At 40.7% G+C, this 15,782-nt stretch overlaps 3 protein-coding genes across 4 annotated transcripts; 1 reads left to right on the forward strand and 2 right to left on the reverse strand.

Annotated features, from left to right (window-relative positions):
- The first annotated feature begins 508 nt into the window (after positions 1-508).
- sharpin (SHANK-associated RH domain interacting protein) lies at positions 509-6,467 on the forward strand. 2 transcript variants are annotated; one of them, XM_032565729.1, is made up of 9 exons: positions 509-1,145; positions 3,581-3,755; positions 4,158-4,247; positions 4,318-4,459; positions 4,541-4,631; positions 4,713-4,998; positions 5,356-5,453; positions 5,561-5,668; positions 5,753-6,467. In XM_032565729.1, the coding sequence occupies exons 1-9, from the start codon at positions 882-884 to the stop codon at positions 5,801-5,803; spliced, it is 1,305 nt and encodes a 434-aa protein (XP_032421620.1). In that variant the 5' UTR covers positions 509-881; the 3' UTR covers positions 5,804-6,467. The 2 variants fall into 2 exon arrangements, with proteins under 2 accessions (XP_032421620.1, XP_032421619.1); XM_032565728.1 differs by having other exon boundaries at positions 520-1,145; positions 5,353-5,453.
- Positions 6,468-7,652: 1,185 nt separating this feature from the next.
- On the reverse strand, positions 7,653-12,877 carry gpaa1 (glycosylphosphatidylinositol anchor attachment 1). Its single transcript, XM_032565727.1, has 13 exons — positions 12,750-12,877; positions 12,323-12,419; positions 11,712-11,891; positions 11,497-11,608; positions 11,257-11,404; positions 11,047-11,148; positions 10,740-10,936; positions 10,455-10,651; positions 9,751-9,904; positions 9,551-9,622; positions 9,270-9,466; positions 8,569-8,739; positions 7,653-8,473 (listed from the first exon to the last, which is right to left on the reverse strand). Exons 2-13 carry the CDS (start codon positions 12,394-12,396, stop codon positions 8,230-8,232), a joined length of 1,848 nt encoding a protein of 615 aa, XP_032421618.1. The 5' UTR covers positions 12,397-12,419; positions 12,750-12,877; the 3' UTR covers positions 7,653-8,229.
- Positions 12,878-13,044: 167 nt separating this feature from the next.
- exosc4 (exosome component 4) lies at positions 13,045-15,391 on the reverse strand. The gene is made up of 3 exons (XM_032565730.1): positions 15,181-15,391; positions 13,993-14,199; positions 13,045-13,921 (listed from the first exon to the last, which is right to left on the reverse strand). The coding sequence occupies exons 1-3, from the start codon at positions 15,349-15,351 to the stop codon at positions 13,562-13,564; spliced, it is 738 nt and encodes a 245-aa protein (XP_032421621.1). The 5' UTR covers positions 15,352-15,391; the 3' UTR covers positions 13,045-13,561.
- Between the last annotated feature and the right edge of the window lie 391 nt (positions 15,392-15,782).

Consider the following 15,782-nt stretch of genomic DNA (forward strand, 5'->3'; position numbering starts at 1 on the left):
AAGGCTGACACCACCATCAGTGTGTGAATGTATTTGTGAATGGGTGAATGATTGAATGTAGTGTGAAACCCTTTGAGTCCTTTGCTCTAGATAAAACGCTGTACAAGTACAGGACACTTGCCATGTTGAACAAAAAGTTATGTTTAAATAAGCAATTAATAAATACAGAATGAAATTACCCACTAAGGAATTATTATTCTTTTCTGGTAGTTAACAGTTAACACTCCTTTATAAATGTAGTAATGCAAAGACTATACATTGCATGTCTGAGAACTTTTACACAGACAGACATAGCCTAAATGTATTTATTAATTACAGCACAAGTTAAAATATCACTAAAAAAAGAGTTAATTATGTCAGCAACTTTATATAAATAGTGAAACTCGTTTCAGATATAGGTCCAATAAGAGCAATGCATTTCAAGCACATGTTTCTGGCTATTTTTGATTAAACTCGATAAATATATATGTATGTTTTAAATGTTATACTATCCAAGTTTCCTCTAATTCATTATAAGGTGATGGCTATGGGCAGGAACACTCTCCTGTTGCTCATATGAATACTGAAGTCACTCTGCTGTTGTATTACACAGTTATATGAAGAAGATGCTCAGGATTCTGTTATGGTTTTTATTTTAGATCATTTTCAGATTGGCGACTCTGTTTCTCCCCGGACATAAATAACAGACGTGCCGTTCTTCTTCCTGTTTTGTTTTTCTTTCGCTCCCCATCTGCTCGGTTCAATAGAAATGGAAGAATCTGCAAGGCAGATACACAACCACAGTCTACCCGTGAACATACCACGTCTCTTTAAACCGGGCCGAACCGTGTAGACCCTACGGCAGAAGTAAAGACCCTTCCTCCGGTCCCGGTGTCCGAAACATGGCACTCAGCTCGGGTAGCTGGGCTCTCCCAGCCCCCGTGCCTGCCTCGTCCCAGCAGCCTGCGTGCAGCGGCCCCAGCCCGGCTGCGTGCTGCAGCACTGTCCTGATGTCAGTCCGCGTCTCGGTGTCCCACTCCGGGATCAGACCCCTGTGCCTACCTGGAGCGGGCAGCGACTCTCTGCGGCTGCAGCTCAGCATGGACCCGAACCTGGCCGGAGAGTTCCGCCTGGCACTGCGAGATACGAGCGGAAACCGCAGTGTGGTGAGGTTCCATCCGCATACTCGTTTGTTTACCTGCAGAGCTGTTGTTAAACGCTCAGGTGTTGAGGAAGCGCCCATGTTCCTGCATCTTTACATCCCTCACAGCAATGTTGGCCTGGACGGTGTAGGCCATCTTGAGCAGTTCAGAAGCGGATTCGATATTTGATCTGCTTTTACAACTATTCTACTAAGGTTACATTCAGAATGATAAAATCAGGAAAATAAAATCATACAAACTTTAGATGCTTCTCTTCCGTTTGGAATTTGAAAGCAATTCAAATCCACTATATGCAGACTGAGCTGCATGTTACCCACCACATTTTGAGATGTTGCACAGTAACTCTCATCACTCCATTATCTTTTGAGCCCTTTTGGAATCTACCCTTCAATTTACCAACATACACCAGTTAGACATGTCTTTTGAATGACTGCTGCCAGCTTTTAAATGTGCCACTCTCCTGCTTTCATTAACGTGAAGTACTCCTACATTAGTTCTTTTGTTTCTTTTTGGTGTATTTGCTCAGTCTTCTCAAAGCCCCAGTCGGTCCCGGCCTCTCGTGCTCAACCAGGTCCTACTGAAGGTTTCCTCCTGTTAACGGGGAATTTTCCTCTCCACTGTCGCTCCATGCATGCTTGGTGTGAGGGATTATTGTGAATTTAATGACGCAGTGTAAGCAAATCAACGACTCGTAATCTGCTGGATTTCCTTAGACAGAAAACTTGTAAAACTAATTTGAATAATAAACTGAGCTTAATGAACCGTGTGATAACCAAGGTCAACTAGAAAGTATGTGTAATTTAGTTGAAATGACTTAACAAAGTGAACTGAAAATACATTTGTTGTGAAATGGCGCTATATAAATAAACCTAATTGAACTGAAAATTGAATTCTGCTTACCAAGTTTTGGTATTTGTGCATCGCTGTCCCCAGATAGCTTCGGTCAGACAAATTTGGCTTTCTCTGTACACATAGTAAAAATGTGTATTTCAGCCAGCTGATTGGTAGCTATATTACATCCAGAAAAACGTTGGGTCACTGTTACACTTTTCTCATTAAAAGGACTTTAAATCACAGCATCTGCATGTTAACTTTTTGAAAACTTGTTAACTGAAAAAAATACTTAAGACAGAAAGTCTCAAAATTTGATTAAAAAGCTAAACAAACAGTTTGGAGCACACTGGGAGAAATATTAAGATCCTATGGCGTCTTTGAGTTGCTGTCAGAGTAGAAATCTTTCAGTCATCCTGCAATTGAAGGTCTCAAAAATGTCACACAACTACAGAAGGTAGCATGCTATGATTATTTACTATATGTTGTCTGAGCAGTCAACTAATTATATTCCAGAAGTGTAGCTCTAAACAAGCTGTATATAAAGAAAGGTAGCTCCATCCTTTTCCGTCTCTTCAATGACTTAATGATCCACTTTCTGGCCATAATAATGTCTTTCAATAAGATCCTTATGAGAACAGAAAAAAGATTTCAAAATTTTCTCTAAATATATTGAGAAAATAAAATTATAATGAGAAAATAAAAAGTAGAATAACTTTAGGTAAAAAAAAAAATACAACAACCACAAATTAATTGCTCTCTTTTTCTGCGTTTCTCATACATCAGCGTGAAGGAATTCGATATACTTTTAAGGATAAGAAATTGTTATTTTAAGGTTTTCACCCTGCCAACATGTAGACTTCACTTGGCTCACTGTATCCAAACACAACTCCCACATCTGTCCCGTGTTTGCCAAGTTCGCCACATGACGTCCGCCTTAACCCTCTCAGGCTCCAAATCTGCTTTTCATTTCTGAGTAAGACGTTTTCCCCACCGACAATTGAGACGCTTTCTGATTTGCATGGCTTTACTTTGATCCCCATTTCTTTTAGATCATCTATAAAAAAAAATGTCTCAGTCATTTCAAAGAAGTCATGGATGTCGTCTCTCTCTCTGGCAGGAGGCAAAGCCCTCTTTGCCTCTGTGCTCTTATGTTCCCTAAAGAGCTGCAGTGAACTAGTGTAAACGGATAATGTTGAAAGAGTAATCTCTGAGGATTTACACAATTTCTGGCAGATTCTAAAGGGGGTACTTTCTGTTTTCTTGTGCAAACTGCAAAGTGTACACTTCTCACCACCAGGTTGAACTGTGCTTTTTTAAGTTCATGTTAACTTATGCTCAAATGTGAGTATGAGCGAAAAGAAAAGTTTTTGGAAATACTTAAAAATACATATTCCTCTATAGATTGCTAAGCTGTTTTTATATGTATATTTATTCAAGCCCAATCACAAACTACTGAAGAGGAGAAATAATTTGTCCAAGCATCCACTCTAATATGCATCTACAAATAATCAGACCAGCGTTCTCTTTAATTTTCATCTCACTTCTAACTTACCTAAACTCATTTGTTAAAGCTGTTTTGTCACAGCATGTGTTCTTACCTTCAGTTCATTGCAGAGTTTGACCTGCGCTCGGTGCAATACGAGGTCAAATCCTCTCGCTGCCATGAGATGCGTCTTGCTGCTTCACCTCACGACTGCATCCGCTTCAACTTCCGCTGCGACCGCGAGGCCGAGGCCTGGTCCACCGTGGTGATATCGTCACTGAGAGAAGCGCACAGAGGTCAGTTTGAACAAAACTCCTGATTTTTTTTTTCTTTATAGCCTCAACATTTCTGTTGAAGATGCTGGAAGATTATTATAGAGCAAAATTATTCATCCCTGTTGAACTTTATTACAAATGGATCCTTAAATGTGAGATTTCACAGGTAGAAATCTATAAATTAGAATATCATTAAAAATACTGTATATTATTTAAATAAAACATTTATTGTTTTCAAAATAGATTTTTCAGCTCTTTTATCTTTTGAAATATATCCGTCTAATTTCCTTTCAGAAACAAAATATTTTACTTGAATGACAATAAATCAGAAAACTTCTGAATAATTGCGGGCTGAACGGTATGTTAACCACCACATATTGAGATGTTACAGAGTGACACATCTCGCTGTTTTCTCTCTGACAGTGGCAAACATAAACGCCTGTGAATCGGACGGGAAACACGACTCCGAAGCAGCGGTGGATCAGAGGAGCTCGACCTCTCTGACGCTCTGTGGTGAGCCTGTCGCTCTGCGCCTGCGCTCGCAGCGGGCTCTGGAAACGTCACCTTGTCTTGTGATTTTCAGAGGAGCTGTGTTCGGAGCTCTCCAAAGTGATCGAAGCAGGCGACATTCAGGCTGCCTCCCAGCACGCGTCCGCACTGGCTCGACAAAAAGCGATGCTGACGATACAGCCGTCCCAGAAAAACTACACAGATGGAGAAATCAGGTCAGAATTAAAGCGGGTAGGTTTTCGACCCAGTCCGTTTCACTTATATTTGACTTATGCCGTGATCCATGTTCATTCCAGTTTGTCCGTGGTGGTGGAAGATGCCTCTTCTTCTTGTTGCGTCACAGTTATAGTCTTTCCCTACATGTCTGTAGCTACACTCAAACAACAGGTGAGAAAACTGTGAAATTGGTGAAACAGCAAAGCTTCCGGTGGCTTTTATCCGCAAACTTCCATAGCTGTGCTTCTCCAGGTCTTTCTAGAGTACGGTTTCCATCCTCGTGTGCAGCGCTGGGTGATCGGTCAGTGCCTGTGCTCTGATCCGCGGTCACTGGCTTCCTACGGAGTTCAGAAAGACGGCGATACAGCATACCTGTACCTGATCTCTGCCAGACAAGCTCGCATTACACGGCAGCTGTTCCAGCAGGACCTGGAGAACTCCCTGACGGCTTCGGCGCTGCCCCCCGGAAGCAGCCTCACCTCACAGGTCTGGAGGGGTTACAGCACACTGCCCTCAAAGCTTCCCCACAACAACCAGGGTGAGTGCAATAAAAGTCACCATTTCCTAATTTGGTCTTCTATTGTCTTTCACCAATGCCTTGTTGCAAAATTCTTGTTTGTGAAAACAAATAATTAGACTGAAAATTTCACAGATTTCTTTTGATGAGAGCTAATTAAAAAAACACGATCCAGTTGTCCTCTTAAAAAAAACTCACTTTCACACATAAGCCATCTTGGAGAGTTTGTTCGGGATGTTTGTGTATTCTTGTGGCGTTCTTGTCATGTTATGTTTTGTTTTTTTTTTTTTTTTTATTAGAAGATTCTCAGGTAGTTCTTCAGATAGCCATCTTTTCAAGTTTTTGATTATTTCTCTGTCATTAATCTATTTTTAGCAGAAACAGGTGGAGGGAATAACAAAGCAGGAGACATCAAAGACGTCCTTGATTTGGAGAAGCTGCAGCTGAACGATCACTCCAAGGCCAATAAGATGCAGGTATCTGAGCCATGCGGTGTTTTGAATAGACCACGGATGGAGCAAACTAAGGAGTTTGGTTTCACGATGGAGGAATCTAAAGTATTTCAACTTCTTTCAACTTGCAGCAGACGGAGTGGGCCTGTCCTTCGTGCACTTTCATCAACAAGCCGTCTCGCCCGGGCTGCGAGATCTGTGCCACCGCCAGACCCGACGTGCAGAGCTGCATCCAGCAGGTACTCCCACACGTCTGAGTCCAGTAGAATCTGTCTGACCGGCCGCCCTCACACAGTCACCTCCTTTCTCCATCTTTCACCAAGGAGAAAGGACGGAGAGAGGATCGCAGAGAGTCTGGTTTGAGCCGCAGCTGACTGCCTGTCATCGCCGCCTGGATTTCGTGTCTCGCTCACTTCCACACGCACATACACACGCCAAGAGTGAGCAGTTTAGATCTGAAACACACCTGTTGGCAAAATACTCACAGAGGGAGAACAAAGTGCACTGATCACCATCTGACTGGAGCGAAGGCGGTGCCACTCAATCCTCTGACAGAGTTCTGTCTGTTTAAATATGGACACCATGACATGACTGTGACATGCATCTCATTTGGCCAGACATCTTCGCTATTTGTTTTAGAGGGGGTGTCTATGTGTGTGTGTGGCGCAAGCAGCCTGATATTTATTTTAGCAGAGAAAGGGAGTGAAGTTGTCCAATTGCAGCCGAAAACGAGGGGACGTTGGGTGCAGCGTCCCCCAGATGCGGAGAGGGCAGAGATGATGCTTTGTGCAGTAGCCTGGTAATCTGTTAATCTGTCACCTGCAGCAGGAAGACAGATTAATGCCAAAAAATTGTTGGAAACGAGAGGCATGCGCCATGTACAGGGTTGTATTTAGTGTAAGATTTTTACTAAAATGCATTAACAATGTGATGTACATTTCAAATAGTGGTTTAATTGTACTTGATTTCCTCTGAGTTGTGAAAGCGAGGAAAGATCCACTCTCAGTGCATAATCTATATATAAAGGAAGGAATCGGATTTGAGTGTCTGTCTGTTCTTTGCCATTTCCTGCAAGCATCTTCACAGTTCCTCCGAAACAAAGAAATGTCATTTAAGATTCAAACTGGAGAGCTTGTCTATGAATAAAACTATTTTTTAGTTAGTTTTCACTGTCATACACATTTGGTATTTATTGCATAACAAAATTACTATGAAAACATTAATTGCAGTGTCTTTATGTCCATATGCAAAATAAGGAAAAAAAAAAAAAAAGACAAGAGGGTCATGAACCAAACATAAAAGTCCAGGTGATTGGGCTAAAAACATCCTTCAAGGTAGGAAAGATGAAACACATGTAACATTATAAAATATCTCAACTAAGAATAAACTAAGACACCCATAAAAACATGTGAAGTATAACCTAAACTAAAATGTAATTTAAAAGTCAGCAGTATGCCAAGTTCTTTTTCCCCATAATCAAAAAAGAAATGTTAATTAGCTACATATGAATCAAGAGTTTCACTTTAAGCTGAATCACTAAAATAAGGTAACGAAATTGTTTTGCAGTGCAGCTTTATCAAGTCAGGACAGGAACATTTAAATTAAAATTTTAAATAATTTTGAATTATCGCATGGAGCGTTCCATTCTAGTCTTCTTAAGTACCACAAATAGCCCACTGCTACTTTTATAAAACGATATGACCCAAGTCTGCATTTGCTGGTATATTTTGACCATCAAAATAAATTCCTACCCCTGGCTACATAGATCAATAATAGAGGTACGCAAGAACAACTCAAGATTGGGCTCTTATCATTTATGCAGATCTATCTGTGCTGATCTAAGCTCTTGATTTATTGTTCCACTACATTCTGACCATCAATGGTCAAGACCAAAAGAATGAGATCCTGGACAGCAAGTGGTTGAAATGTTGGTTGGCTGGGCTCAGCCTTGACAGATGTGGTGTAGATCTCCATCACCTGTGGAGCCACTGCTTCTCTGCATCGGCTGGAGTCAGCAGAGGTGCTTTGAGCATCTAAACAGGACGCCAATGGATGGAGAACCAAGTCATGGTCAGAAAATGCTGAAGGGAGTCACCAGCATGAGGAGGAGAGAGCCGCTGTGGAGAGGACCTTCTAGGCTGAACGGATGCTATAATAATTTACACCTTTACAGTTTTAAAAGCTTGAAAGAGAAATGAAAGCAGAAACAAACACAACACAGAATCGGTTTTAAACATATTTAACGTTGTGAGTTATAAATACGAAACAAACACGTCTCACTAAGCAAAAATGACAAAAACAAGTAGAAAAATATTGGTGGCAGCTCGCTTAACAGCTTATCCACTAATAGCGTCATAATAATGATCAGGCTAATATCTTTACCATCCTGTCCCTCAAGCAGTTTTTAAAAACAACAGTGCAGTCTTTTCTTCAAGTAGCACAAACCAAACTATTAAAAAAGAAATCAACTTTCCTTACCAAAGAAAAATTGTATTCATGTCCACTATTACATGTCCCCCTCCCTGACAACTGTTAAAAGTTATGTGAAGTACAAACCACTTTATGCACCGCTTAAAATGTTCAAGATGGCCAGAAAATGGCTGCAGTCTCTGGAAGATGAAATACAAACTTGGAGTAAAAATGTCAAACCAACAAAAAACACAGAGTCATTTGTTTCTCGCAATGTAAATGTCCTTGTTTAACTCTCCAGTGGATCTAAGCATTTGTTTTTTGCATTTCCCCAAAATCAAGTAAACCTGAGATCATCCCAAAGTGTTGAAGCCTGCAGCAGACTTGCAGACTACTTCCAGAAAAGGATGTTCCAGAAAAGCAGCCAGCACGGATAAACCATCAAGGCGATCAGTGGGTATACCAGAGAACCGTACAAGTAGTGGTCCAGGATTCCCTGCGAAATAACCGACAGGTACAACAGCCAGCCATCCTGGAAGCTAACAGGCATTTCCTCCAGCTCTTGGAAGAAAAACACAGAGAAGAGGAGCGTGAAGGCTGGGCTGAGGATCACCAAGACGACAGCTGACAAAGTTCTGAAGAGAAAGAGAGAGGAATAAAACTGATCACAGTTCAGATTTATTTTGGTGAGACATAAATGTTGATCAAAAAATGACTGTCAGTGAATTACTTTGGCACGTGGGGTGTAACAAAAGCAGCCACAGGCACCAGGGTGAGAGCCAGGATGAAGCCCAGGGAGAAGTTAATGAGGGCAGTGCAACCCAGTAGGACAGCCAGGTAAAGAACAGCAACTAGCTTCAGCACCCTCCAGCCCTGCTCCGTCCCCTCCCCCGACAACAACCTGCAACACAACAGAAACTGTCAAAGTGACAGCTCCACTTCAGTGGAGACAGCTCCTCAATATGGAGGGAAATTCATTTTTACCTGAGGCATGACTTTCAGAAATCACCTCAACTGATCCATCTAAGCATGTAGAGCAGTATGTAGCAATGATCAGAGTGTGATCAGAAGAAGTTTTTTTTTTTTTTTTCAATGTTTGGGATACAGGAAACATGGCTAGAATTGAGTCAGCATAGTGGTAAAAAGTCAGATCTAAATATCAGAATTAATCCAGGCAAAGCTAAATATTTATTTAATCCTATTGTTTGGTCAGTTCTTATGCTGGGATGTTTGGATGACATTTCAAAGTATCCACATATTGGTTTGAATCAAGATTACATAAATAGGTGTTTGTTTTCTGTTGCCCTTTTAATTTTGTGGCAAACAGTGTCGTTCCAGACACTGTTGGTGAACCTTAACAGTGTTTTCATTTTAAAAAGTCTGGGTATAAATGAAAAAGTGCCATAAATCAGAGGTTGTGTCATTCGGTACCTGTGTGTGTTATGAGGCAGAGCCAGGCCTGCTGTGTAAACAGCAATGACTGTGAGGACGACGGCTTCAGTCTCAGAAACCGGGAAGTGTTCGACAGCGATCTCCTGGAAACGGGTTGGGAGGATGTACAGAGCCGCTCCGGTCAGGTGGCTGATCACCAGAGGAGTCAACACTGACAGAACCCCAGGGCTGGACTGCTGCACTCAGGAGGGTTTTTATGGGTGAGTGAGCAGGAACAAATGCTTTCATCTCTCATCAATTTATCAGTATTTATTTCTAACCTGAGCGATGTCACCAACTCCATCCGCTGCTATGGCAGGTGGACTGACAAGCTGCACCCAAAGGTCCAAGGCCTAAACTTAAAGTCAAGGAGGAGAAATGGAAAGATTGCACAACTAAGATTCAGTCAGTAATAGATTTTTTTAGGCTGACTTCAGCTAAAAAAAAACAAAAAACAAGTGAAATCATCATCAGAGGATACACGGAGCAGCAGGATGATCGCAAGGAGGCCAAAGGCGGGCATATAGTATCCAATGGAGACAAAGTGGGAAAGTGATGGCATGAGGTAGAAGAAGTAGGACTGGTGAAGGCGTTCCAGAAGATTATTCAGTTTTCGAAACATTCCTTCCAGGAGTCTAAAACGCAAAAAAAAAAAAAAAAAAAGACATCAGAAATGCTAATATTTCCAGATATGAATTTAAATTTCATTGAAAAAGTTTTAGAAAATAACATTTAATCAATGAAAAGACTTTATAATTCCTGATAGCTACCCTTCATTGAGGGGGAAGCAACAAGTGATTGCATGCATGAGGTGGTTGGTCAGTGTGCTATATTCAAGCATATTAATGGAAAATCAAGTGGCAGAAAAATGTTTGATATTACAAGGTTATTCAAACATTTTTTATTCTGGATGACACAGAATTTTTTGATATGCACATAAACCTGTACTACAACATTTTCCTTAATATTCTTGTGATTTTAAGCTATACTTTGAACAACAATGTAAAACTTATGCAGTTTAGGAAATTTCTAGAGAACAAATTGGAGAAATAGCACGCTTAACAAAATTCTTTGTATCCTCGATGCCTGAACATCTGATAAAGAGATATATGTAAGAAAAAGATGAATATGGTTATTAGTAAAAAAAAAAAAAAAAAAAGAAGATCAGCTGTCTGTGGTTCTGACCTGCCGACGGTGGTGACGTCTGTCTTGTACTGGCGGAAGCTGTTGATGCCCTTGATGGTGGCCGCCTCTATGTGGTAGCGCAGGAACAAACCGTGGTCTCCCCACGGCCGCCCGCTGGCCTGCTTCATTACCATCAGCATCATGGTCTGGACGGCATGGCTGTAGCCTGACACGCTGTCCCAGTCGTTCCTCTGCAGCTACAGAAGCATTCGCAAATGAAAGTAAAAATTATAATCATTCAGCTCCGCTAACCGGATAACGCTGCATGTGTTTACAGGCCTTTACCCGGCCCTGGATGGTGCAGAGGACTCCTATCTTCTGGCAGAAAGCATAGAAGAGGTTTGCCAAATCCAGGTTTGGCAACTGGCCATTGAGGCCTTCCAGTATTATGTCCAAACTGGTGATGACGTCACTGCTGAGCTCCAAGGACAGAGCAGCCTGGATTGAACCACCGCGACCTTGTAATGGAGACCAGTCCATTCCTAGAATAAAAAAACGCACCAAGATGAATTGTTTTTGACTAAATCAAGAACATATGACGTACGCCTTTTACTCAAGAATCTCTGCTGTTTATTTTTGACCAGATGATCACCTGTAGTGTTGGTGTGGTGGTAGCTCTCCAACCAGGCCTGCATACCAATCAAGTCATGCTCGTTCACAAGGAAAATAATGTCCTTGGCCCAAAAAACCTGACCTGGTAACCAAAGACGAATTACTTGAATCATCGGCACTGAATTTAAGTGTCAAATCTTTTCAAGGTTTTCCCGATTGTTGTGGAACAGTCAGAAGGTGCACTACTCACTGCGGAAGTAGTGAGCCAAGCCCAGCAGCAGGCCCACAGCCTGGTTGTTGTTGTCGCCGGGGCTGCAAGGAGCACTGAGCACCAGAGCTTCAGTTCGTGGAGCTCGAGGGGCACGAAGGATCCCGTAGACGTTTGTACCTTTCACCATCTATTAAGAAAGATACAGTCAGTCAATATTTGAGAGAAGTAAAAAGAAAGGAGAGTGAAAACGTACGAAATTAATTCTGGTAATAAGCTTACATATCTCTCTTTATTTTCATCTGGAAAGGGCAGCGTACGAGAGAAGCTCTGGGTGAACACCTCCAGCCCTCGAGCCTGCATCGTTTTCACCAGCCAATCCACCGGCATCCCACTGCAAAGATGTCAAACAAACCAGTAGAATATTATTCATCTCATGCTGGGATTTTCCATAAAATCAACAGACAAGAAAAACAATTAAAAAAAGAAAAACATACCCAACTTTCTTCTTGTGAGCAGCAAACTCTTTGCCTGTGGCCAGAGCTCTTTCTCCAGAAGGGAAGCGCTCCTCCACCATGGTGGATCCCATGGCATTCTCCGACATATATGTCCGCAACGTGAACGGCTCAAACGCTAACCCCATAAACCAGCACACACCGGCAAAGTAGCAAAGTGCACTGGCATGCAGAAAGAGAAGAAGGAAAATTATTTACAAAACTGAGCCAAAATGTAAAACTGTAGTCCTGTTTAAGAACAACAGGACTATTTCTTATTTTGAAATTAAAGCTAAATTTTAGAGGAACTTAATAACACTGAAAACTTTCAGCTAAGGGATATAACCTTTACTCAAAGGCAGCACTTCTTAACATTGTTTGACCTCAAGCGTAATATGGATCTAAACAAATTATCTATGCAATGTGCTCTATAAATAAAACTAGGTGATGGATTTAATTCTTATGTTTTACATGGACCTCAATGTATATAAAAACTTTTAGACGGACATAAAGAGATCACAAGACAGTCTGGATCCTATAAAAATAAAGGATGTTATTAAAATGATGAAACACAAAACAAAGCTGAATAGGATCCAGCTGCGACTGACACTCACCAGATCGGAGCATTGAGGCGGGTCAACAGACTGATCAAAGCCCGTCTCCTGTTGGGATCAGACAGCAGTCCCATCTTGTCGTTTCCTTCACCGGGTCCTGCAGGAAGCGCACATACACATCGACTAAGAAATATACTTTAATAATCTTTATCTTAAGAAGTTATAATGTGGAATATAATCGCATACATTACTGTCACATGCTCCAAAACAAACATACATATTATTTGAGTTTTCATTCATTGCTCAAACTCTGTTGTCTCAACAGTATTCATGACAGCCCTTCTGTGATTAGCCTTATGCTAATCAGTTACCAGGCAAGTTTTCGAAGTTTGTAAATTTCCCGAAACGCGTATTCATCCTCAAGAAGGATCTGTTTTAATGGTTACGAAGATGTGTCTTACAACGTTTCAAATATACAAAAACGTACCTCAGAATAGTGGTCACATCCACCTGCAGAGGCGAGGTTTCATAAGAGCAGCAGCTGGTTAAAAGTCGATGCTATTTCCTTGTTTTAGTGGGAACGTATTTACCGCGGACCGACTTCCGCTAAGAAAATGCATCGAACTAAAATGGAAAATAAAAAAAATAACACAAAGGTAATCTTTAAATTAAATTTTTATAGTATGAAATAAATAAATAAATAAAAATAGCCCCCATTTCATTGTTTAGAAACCTTTTAGTTCCTCCCAATTTAAATTGATATCAGGAAAACGATCCATCTGTTTAAAGTTGCATACCTCGATTTAATTTTGCACACAAGTCAAAATAAAACAAAAACCCTATAAATTCAGAGTAGTATGTACACTTCACTGAAAGAACAAGGCATTACATTTATTGTGTTTCTGCAACTTCAACAACAAAGTACAACCCCTCTGGATTAAAAGGACAGAGGCAAAAACAAAATACTTAAAAGATCAATTCCTGCCTCAGCAAACTGGCACAGAAATGGCTTTGTTGGCTTGAGGAAGAGCAAATAATAAACTGACAAAAATATGACTACAAGATAGCTGTAGATACATTTTTTTACGGCATTTTCAATTGCTTCTCATACCGATTTGAATTTTGCTCCCGTCAATCTAAACAATCTCATAAAACAAATTATTTATTCAGAGATCATATACAAAAAGCAAGCAACTGACTTCTTAATTGTTAAGCTTATTTATGTACAAAAGTATAAAGAAATGCTTCTAATGAAATAAATGAAAGCAAACAGTTTCTTTCAGAATCCCAGCGCAGATGTTACTCTCTGGAGAGCACCGACGTTTCTTGGAGGTGCTGCCTCACCACCTCATCCAACACCTTGCTCACACATTTACAAGCAGTCATTGCGGCTTCAATCAGAGTTTCCAGGTGGTCCTGATGCAGTCGAGCATCCATCTGAACGAGAGCAATCTGTCCTCCTCGGGGCAGCAGCGCCAAAGCCAGAGAACTCACTCCTCCGCTCTCCTCAGCATAGCAAAGGTCGGCAAGGGGAGTCTCGTCGACAAAACCTACAGTGCAGGCGCAGACATAGTCTCTCATGGGGATGCCTGCATCAATGACTGCCAATGTGGCTGCATTCACACATACACTGTAGTTCCCTCCATCTGACTGTAGAATCTGGAAGGGAAAACATATTTTTAATACAACCCAGCTGGTGGGACTTGGCAAACCTTCAGTTTTTAGTTTACCTTCACATAGATGTCTATCTGAGAGCGTGGGAAGAGCTGGGTCATCACAGCAGCTTCAAACGTCTGCTTCAGGTGGAGACTCATCTCGGTGGATTTGCGATCTCCGTGTGGTCTCCTCTTCCTCTCAGCTGTGCTGAACGTGGCCATGCTGTACTGGCAATTGATAACAGCTCGATCGTGAAGAGCCCGACTTCTGGAGCCCCGCATCTGAAACAGACACAGACAATAACATCAAATAATTAAAGCCCAGCTACTAAAGGTACCATAAATCAACCTAGGGATGGTTATAATATTCAGGAAGGACTAAAGAAACAACAAACAAACTCAGAGATGCCGAAACACCAGTTTCCTTGCCCACAGAGTATATCACCATGTTACCAAACAATCCCAAACAATATGAATGAAAACTGATTTTGGAACAGATAACCCACGCCAACAGTAGAATGTTGGGTTAGTATCAAATATCAAGTCCCAATTATCCCTGGATCTTATTGATGCCCAGAGAAGGGTGTGGTTTCTCTGCAACTTTAATATTAAAGTTGGTGAGTATACATACAGCAAATAAATGTAATTAATATTAAATGAGTTGTGCACCATTCCTTCCCAAATTACCATGGCATATATGCTGATAATTCACACTTCTGAGAGTAACGGCCTCTAGCTAAATATCTTTATCCTGGATAAGTAGATGTTGAACACATGATTACGATACATGTTTTGTTCCAATTTTTGATATTTTATAAGAATGTATTAGAATTTATAAAACAAAACTATTTTAATTCAGCAAATACCAGAACTCCTTCACTTTACAACATAAAAACATTCGGTACATCTGGAATCTGGAAGAGGATTAGGACCAAAAAAACAAAATTATGACTTTTTCTTATTCTCAGGTTTCTGTTTTGTTTCTAGTTATTTTGATTAGTGATGCAAATGAAATGACAAAAATGCTATATATTAAATTAGAGGGAAGCCGTCTTTACACATGTAAAGACTAACTGTAAGAAAAAAAATCAATCTTTTAATAGAATATGATTGGATTATTTAAATAAAATTACGAATAAAACCTTTTTTTAACCTTCATTTTAAAGTTACGGCCTTCTAACAAGAGGTAATTTCTTTAAAATAATGGAAATGTATTTAATTACTCTGCTCTGCAGTGCCATTCACGTCTCCAGATGTACTTACCTCGTGCGGACCGTAGACCACAGCCAGAGCCTTGGTGTTTCCTTGCTCTAAATAAGCAGACCCGTCAGCCTGGGCAAACACTCCCATACGGGCCTGAACTTTCCGTAGTTCGGTGGATTTTCTTCCATCCAGGCGGTATCCTTGATCAGAGAGCAGCTCCAAGCCCGCCATGTTTCCGTAAGCTTCACAGCAACGCTATACAACCCACGTGTTTTTGCTACTACCCTACATTACCCATCAAGCACTTAGGGGAAGAGCTACGGCAAAGCCAAAGAGCCAAAATCCTAAAGACGCGAAATCTTGTTTACAAATGTATCTTATCCACGTGAATATTTTTGGATAATTTATTTGGCGAAGGGTAGATGGAACTTATTTCATAAAACAAAAGCTCAAAATAGAATATGTTCTATTAATATAAGACATTACAATTTGTGTGTGTGTGTTTTTAATGAACATTTACAGTGGAACTTAAATAAGTTTAGGTGTGAATTTAGTAGCAGCTTTGAATAAATTGTGACTAAACAATAATTAGTCTCTGTATAGTTAAAGATTTATGATTTTGTTTCCATTTATAATATGGACTAATTGTCATGAAGTACAGG

This window comes from Xiphophorus hellerii, chromosome 6 (assembly GCF_003331165.1).
Source record: "Xiphophorus hellerii strain 12219 chromosome 6, Xiphophorus_hellerii-4.1, whole genome shotgun sequence".
Classification (NCBI taxonomy): domain Eukaryota; kingdom Metazoa; phylum Chordata; class Actinopteri; order Cyprinodontiformes; family Poeciliidae; genus Xiphophorus; species Xiphophorus hellerii.